This window comes from Nematolebias whitei, chromosome 1 (genome assembly GCF_014905685.2).
Source record: "Nematolebias whitei isolate Nwh7 chromosome 1, NemWhi1, whole genome shotgun sequence".
Taxonomy (NCBI): Eukaryota; Metazoa; Chordata; class Actinopteri; order Cyprinodontiformes; family Rivulidae; genus Nematolebias; species Nematolebias whitei.
In genome coordinates this window covers 15,070,652-15,078,606 of record NC_056498.1, presented here as the reverse complement: position 1 = coordinate 15,078,606, position 7,955 = coordinate 15,070,652, and the positions used below count along the sequence as shown (strand labels likewise).

The 7,955-nt window shown below is 42.4% G+C and overlaps 1 protein-coding gene across 1 annotated transcript in view; it reads right to left on the bottom strand.

Moving 5' to 3' along the window:
* Positions 1 to 392: 392 nt before the first annotated feature.
* The window catches only part of LOC119414808 (GTPase IMAP family member 7-like), an 8,651-nt gene continuing 1,088 nt past the window's right edge, over positions 393 to 7,955 (bottom strand). Inside the window, exon 2 of the mRNA XM_037681927.1 lies at positions 393 to 1,403. Within this exon, the coding sequence (XP_037537855.1) occupies positions 412 to 1,403 (992 nt within the window). The 3' untranslated portion in view covers positions 393 to 411. The remainder of the gene's footprint in view (positions 1,404 to 7,955) is intronic.

Sequence of the window (7,955 nt, the reverse complement as noted above, 5' to 3'; positions counted from 1 at the left end):
ACGCTACAGCAACAAACTGATCTAACACAGTAAGAGCTGGTCAGAACAGATGAATGACAAATTTTCATTTAAAGCAACAAACAATATAAACTGAATGTGTCACATTCATTAAGAATTGTCAAATCTGCAGACAGTGAAAAAAAAAAACTAGTTTGAAAAAAGTAATTGATAGCAATAATGAATGTGAAACTTTAAAGATAAATCAGTAAAATGTATGCGCTAAAGTTAATGTAAACATGTGTCTATAGTAACTGATGTAACTAGCTGCATGGGCAGTCATGAGACCACAAGTCAAAGTCTGAACCCTTTCTCACGGCTGTGAATATGCTCTAAGTTTAAGCAGAAGAACATTAGTTTGTCTGTCGTTCTTTGTTGCTCTTTGAGTTGTTTTATCTCATTACTCAACGTGGATTATTCAGGATCATTTAGAACTGCAGTTTTAGCTTTCTGAAATGCTTCCCCTGCTGTTTTTGCTCCTGCAGCTGCATTAAATCCTGCCATACCTCCCCTCAATCCCCTGTTTAGAGCCTCCTGGAGAACTAAATCCCTTTCTTGGCTTGAAGTACTTGAAGATCTTTGAAAAATTTGAAGAATAGCCGAGATGTTCTCTAACACACCAAGGAAGGCTCCAAACAGTGCACCAGTCGCGGTCCCCACTAACCTCACCATTAACTCATTAACTACATTGCTTTTTGCCTGGTTTCTAAGTTCCTCGGGTGTCATATTTGATGAAGATTGTTGTAGGAGTTCTTCCTCCATCTGTATTTCTCTTCTCACTTCTTGTAGAATCTCGTTGGTGTAGCACCTTCTACCGTTGGCCTCAATGATTTTGTCTGTGGTCTTCAACAGCTCTGCAACTTGGAACTGATTGTTCCTGTAGGGGTCATTTCCAGTAGCGTTCCAGTATTTATTATCAGTAACATGGCATCTGTTTCCACATTTCTTCACCAGGTCACTCAGGCTTTGGTTCAGGCTGACAAACTCCTCAATTCTCATTCCATCAGGCAGCTGGTCTCCATGAGTGAAGACAACTGCTGCAAATTTCAGAGCGTCTTCAGAGAAGTACTGGCATATCTTTTTAATAACAGCTTTCTCCTGCTCTGTGAATTTCTCCACTTGTAGCACAATGAGAAAGACATGAGGTCCAGGGGCGCTCTCTGCGATACACCGCACTATCTCAGCCTTAAGTAAAGCCTCAGACACACATGTGTTAAAAACACTGGGGCTGTCGATGAGAGTGAGGTTTCTTCCATTAACAAGCTTGGTTTCTGCTCGAGACCGACCTGTTTCTGAAACTGGGGAATGGTTTATCTTGAAGACATCCTCTCCAAATATCATATTAGCCAGGCTACTTTTCCCAGATCCAGTTTTCCCCATGAGGACGATCCTCGTTGAACTCAGCTCTAGGAAACAAGATTGGTACAGGTGAAAACTCACTTTCTTTGTTCTAACCTTTGTTCCTTTTGTGTTCACAAAAATCACTTTACTGTACTGATACGTCTTTATGTTAATGAAAACGTGTTAATCTTTGTAATGTAACACACAATATATCATACCACTAAAAAATACATAAAGTTCATTTTTACCACAAAATTAATTCCGACTCATGTTTTACATTGTGTAAGCCACAATACTCAAATGACACTTTGTTTAGTGATATAGCTTATTTCATCATAGAACAAATACCACCACGCAAAAAATAAAATTACACTAATTTGCACAAGAATAGTTTAAGATGGTTACACGATTATATATATATATATATATTTTTTTTTTTATCCAAGATGGCGCCGGTGTGTAGGGCTGCCCGTCTCTCGCTCTCTGCTTGTATTTTATTTTAGTTATTTTTACAATGGTTTGTGCAGTGTGCCGAGTCATATTTTCAGTATGATCGTCGGGCACTTTTGGAGCTCTGTACATTTGCTGAAATTCCCGCTGAGTTTTTGAACAGCGGCCAGCACTCTCCCCCACCGGTCCTATCTGAGATTCCTGCATTCCTTCTGCGTGACCCTGGCCTTTCTCCATGGAGGAAACGTCGCAGACGTCGTGGGAAGCGTGCAGGGATTTTGGTGAAACTGAGACAAAGTGTGGATTATTCTATCAGGACTCGCTCTGGATCTGATCATCTCCTCTCTGACCCGTGGTGCTCTCGGGGCCCGGCTGCTGGCCAGTTGCCCGCGCGCTCAGTCCATGGAAACACCTGGAGTTGTTTACCTGTGCGCCGCACCAGCAGACCAGGAGGAGCTGTTCTTCATAACCTGCGCCTGCTGGCACGCGCGTCTCCATCCACGGCTGTGCCTGTGTTGGACAATATCAGGATGTGTTTAATCAACGCAAGGTCTGTTTCCAACAAGACGTTTATCCTCAATGACTTTTTTTAATGATGAGGAGTTGGATTTCCTGTTTGTCACAGAATCTTGGATTTCTGATGGTGAGTCCAGCGCCCTGGTGGAACTACTTCCTCCGGACTGTCTGTGTTTCAATGCCCCGCGGCCATCAGGTCGGCGCGGGGGGATTATTAACAGTTTTTAAAGCAAACTTGGCCTGTAAAAAGTTGTCCATCCCGGTGTCCCGCGCCAGCTTTGAGCTGAGCGTTTTTGAACTCGGACACTCTCCTACGGTTCTGTGCGCGCTTGTCTACCACCCACCTCGTTCTAAGGACTTCATAAATGAATTCTCTGACTTTTTGGCTGATATCACACAGAGATACACTCACTTTTTGCTTATTGGTGACTTTAATTTGCATGTGTGTTGTCAGGAGAAGCCCTTAGTGAAGGACTTTCTGGATTTATTGGACTCTTTTGGCTTAGCTCAGCAGGTGAGCGACCCCACCCAGGAACACGGTCACACGCTGGACCTCGTTTTAACACGCAATGTCTCTGTTTCTAATTTGAAAATCAGTGACAATGTTTTATCAGATCACATGCCTGTATTGTTTGACTTCACCCCCCCTTGTCATACTGCTAAGACGTGCGTTCCTGCACGTACGCGTTCCATTAACCGTTTCACTGCTGCTCGTTTTAATTAAGGTTTTAACTCTGAGAGGATCGAACAGCTCTCGGTGTCTCTTACCACTGAGGAGCTAACCTCTCAGTTCAACTCTGCCTGTTTAAATGTTCTGGACCGTGTTGCTCCCCTTAAGACCAGAAAAACGAAACTTAAATCAGAGCCCTGGCTGAATGACGTCACGCGAGCCGTTAGGCGGCAGTGTCGCAGAGCTGAACGAAAGTGGAGGAAGGACAGGCTCCAGGTGTCTTTTCAAATGTTAAGGGAGAGTTGGCGTCACTATCAGAAAACCGTTAAAGCTGCCAAATGTAAATTCTTCTCTGATTTAATTGTCTCCAACTCCCACAATCCCCGAGTTCTTTTCTCCACCCTGAACTCAGTTCTACACCTCAGTGAGCCTTCACCTCTGGAAGCCTCAACTGAGCTGTGTGAAAACTTCCTCCATTTCTTTTTAGAAAAAGTGGCAAACACCCGGGCACTCATTTCTCCACCAGCTCATGATCTGTCCATCCCATCTCAGTGTGTGGCTGTGTTTGACCACTTTGAGCCCATCTCTCTGTCCTCTCTGAAGCAGGTAATGTGCAGCATGAAGCCATCTGGTTCCCCCTTTGATGTGGTCCCCCCTCAACTGCTAAAGGAAGTTTTTCCTACCCTGGGTCCTTTTATCCTCGCTATTCTGAATAGCAGTTTATCCTCAGGTGTGGTGCCAAAGACTTTTAAACATGCTGCTGTCCAGCCCCTCCTGAAAAAACCTAACCTTGACCCCTCAGTCATGTCCAACTTCCGGCCTGTCTCCAGACTCCCATTCACCTCTAAACTACTGGAAAAAATTGTGGAGTCTCAGTTGAAACAGTTTTTGGGGGATCACGCTATCCTTGAGTTATTCCAATCTGGCTTCAAATCTCTCCATAGCACTGAAACTGCTCTACTGAAGGTTTTTAATGACATTTTCATATCCACAGACGCAGGTGATTCTGTGCTGCTTGTCCTATTGGACCTGACATCTGCTTTTGACACCATCGACCACAAGAACCTCATTTCTAGACTGGAGCAGTGGGTGGGCATCACAGGGTCAGCCCTTAAATGGTTTGGGTCCTACCTCTCTGACAGAACCTTCTGTGTCAATATCAAAGATTTTAGTTCGGCATCGACAGCGCTCCAGTGGGGGGTACCGCAGGGGTCCATCCTCGGTCCCCGTCTCTTTTCTTTATACCTGCTGCCACTAGGTGCTATCTTCCGCAAACACGACATACCCTTTCATTTCTATGCCGATGATTGCCAAATTTACTTCCCCCTGAGGCACAGAGGCACACGCTCTATTCAGCCTCTTCTTGACTGCCTGGCTGACATCCGGGACTGGATGGCTTTAAACTTCTTAAGCTTCAATGAGAAGAAGTCTGAAGTCATGCTGTTCCATCCCAGTGGCTCACTCATGAACCATGACATTGACCTTTTCTCTCTAGCCCCGCTAGAGAAACAAAAGGTCACTAATCTGGGGGTGATAATGGACCCGTCCTTAAAACTCAACAGTCACGTAAACATGATGGTCAAATCCTGTTTTTTTCAGCTGAGACGGCTGTCTAAGCTGAAGCCTATACTCTCCAAAAAGAACCTTAAGACAGTGATCCACGCCTTCATAACATCTAGGCTTGATTACTGCAATTCACTTCTGTTTGGAATCAGTCAGTCCTCCATTGCTCGTCTACAACTGGTCCAAAATGCTGCAGCCCGATTTTTAACTGGTACAGGCTATAGAGAGCACATCACGCCAGTTTTGGCCTCCCTGCACTGGCTACCCATTCACCTTCGGATCCATTTCAAAATTCTCATGTATGTTTTTAAATCACTGAACAGTTCCGCCCCATCCTATCTCACTGATCTTCTGCAGCCATATGTCCCACCGCGCTCTCTGAGGTCAGCAGACCAGATGCTTCTCTCAGTCCCAGAAACCCGTCGTAAGCTCAGAGGTGACAGGGCTTTCTCTGTTGCAGGTCCACGACTGTGGAATGAGTTGCCACTGAGTGTCCGGCAGGCTCCCACACTCTCTGTCTTTTAGTCTCGCTTGAAGACCCACTTCTATTCGCTTGCCTTTAACACGGTGTGATTTGTTTTGGTCCGGTCTGTTCTCTACTCTGTTGGCCATTTTAGTTAGCTTCTGCTGCTATTTGTATCTGTATTTCTATTTTATGTTAGCCCACTAGAACACAGAGCTCCAAAAAGTCCACCTGTTGTTTGCCTGTTTTGTGTGATCAAAGTCATTGTTTTTCTCTCTAAACTTTTGAGAGGAGGGTTATATAATTAAAATTATTTAAGCAGCATGTGTTCACACCCACTGTTGGTAAGCTGCAGTGACTGGTTAAAATGGAATAAGCACGGCCTCTTTCCAGTATCAGGTAATTCTGACACGGAAGGAAGGGTTAGAAGCTGTCCTGAGTTGGCAGAATTGTGACGTCGTTGGCTGAGTGTTGGCTCCGAGCCAGCCCAAGGAATCAGCTGGATCCTGCTGCTTCAGTCCCTTCATCTTGGATCGAGCTCAATCAGTGGAAATGGAGAAAAGTCCACAGAACACCCTCAAACACCTTGGAGTGATGCAAGCACGGCTTGTCCGAATGGAACGCAGTCCTGAAGGGGGACGGCGTGAACCCCAGGATACTTTCGCATCATATCCATAATGGGTAATGTGGACATCTTTCCAGTAGGACAAACATCTTTCTTCTGATGAGAAGAACAGCTCAATGCCAATAAAGTTTTTAGACTTAATTTAGGTCACGAATCTGACATAAAGTTTACCTAAATTTTAAAGTTAGAACTAAAACTGAATAACACCTCTTCTCAAAGTTTTAAGCCATTTTATATTATTTACCCTTTTGAAATGACACTATTTGGTAATTCCTTCATTTTTCATATTTACTATAATTGCATCTTGTCATTATTCAAACTGAAAATAAACGTTACAGAATTTTGATTTTAATTGATGGATTTTTGTGTGTTTATTTGAGTGAGGGGATCACAACGTTGCCAAGAACTCACAATACTTTAATTAAGTTGGATTACACAAACGGTTGGAATAACATCTGTTAAAAGGTGTACTTCCTGTTCTTACTAAATAAGTATTTCCCTACAATATATATACAGTAAACAGTGAGAAAAATAAGTATTTGAACACCCTGCGACTGTGCAAGTTCTCCCACTTAGAAATCATGGAGGGGTCTGAAATTTTCATCTTAGATGCATGTCCACTGAACATCTAAAAATCTGGAAATCACAATGTATGATTTTTAAATAATTTATTTGTGTGTTACTGCTGCAAATAAGTATTTGAACACCTGCCAATCAGCAACAATTCTGACCCTCAAAGACCTGTTAGTCTGCCTCTAAAAAGTCCACCTCCACTTATTATTCTAAATTAGAAGCACCTGTTTGAGGTCGTTAGCTGCATAAAGACACCTGTCCACCCCACACAATCAGTAAACAATGGATAGAAGAAATTAGGCTTTTAAAAACAATAATTTGCTCAGATTCTAGTTCAGCATTAACCAGTCTAAAATACAACCACTCAGACAGTAGAACAGATATTTTAATAGAAATACAGCAAACATTATTCAGGATACAAATGATGGGATTAACAGTTATATTTATTTGGGTTCCAGCTCACATTGGGATTAAGGATAACGAAATAGCACATAGGGAAGCAAAAAAGGCAACAACAGGACAAGTTAATTTTACAGTGAGTACAAGCAAATCAGAAGCAAAAAGTATAATTAAACAAAAATTGAAGGAAAGGTGGCAGAAAGAATGGGATGAAGATCACAAAGGAAGGTGGTATTATAGGATTCAAAAAAGAGTAGGAAAAATGAGAGTAGGAAGAAAAATAGAAGGGAGGAGAAACTATTAACAAGGTTAAGATTTGGACATAATGGACTTAACAGTTCGCTATTCAGAATACAGCAACATAATACAGGACACTGTCAATATTGTGGAGGAAATGAGACAATAGAACATATTATTTTAGTATGTAGAAGATATGTGAGAGAAAGGAGATTAATGTTGGAGAATTTAGGGAAAATAAAGAAAAGTTTAATTTAATAAATCTACTACAGGGAAATTCAGATAATAAAAGTACTCAGATTTTAATTGGATTTTTCGGGAAAACAAAAGTGAATAATAGAATATAGCATAGAATAAAAGATACATTTTGAGCCACACTCCATACAGGTGGCAGTAATGTAACCTCAACGTTTTTTGCCAACCACCAATAAAACCTCAACAACAACAACAACAACAACAACAACAACAACAACAAGAACAACAACAACAACAACAAGAACAACAACACAATCAGTAAGACTCCAACTACTAACATGGCTAAGACCAAAGAGCTGTCCAAAGACACCAGAGACAAAATTGTAGACCTCCACAAGGCTGGAAAGGGTTACGGGGCAATTGCCAAGTAGCTTGGTGAAAAAAGATCAACTGTTGGAGAAATTATTAGAAAATGGAAGAAGCTAAACATGACTGTCATTCTCCCTCGGGCTGGGGCTCCATGCAAGATCTCACCTTGTGGTGTATCAATGATCCTAAGAAAAGTGAGGAATCAGCCCAGAACACAGGGTTTAGGTGCAGGGAAAGAATGGAAACCCAGGCAGTGATGGATATGGCAGCAAAAAGGGGTTCCCAGCAGAACTGTGTCATGTGTCTCAAAGACTGAAAGGTGTTTGTGGAAATGAACGTCCTGCAACCACATGACTGAGCCAACTGTTCAACTTTGGATGGAGTATGCAGGTCTCTTAACTGCTCCATGAAGTTCTCACCAACATGCTTTCCTCTAGGCCTTGTTTTACGTGGGTGTCCTGGAGTTGTTGTTATGCGTCAGGTTACCCGTTTCCTGGGGTTTTCTTTCATCAAAGTCTTTGAATATTTCTATGGAAGACACTATACTTTAAAACCTT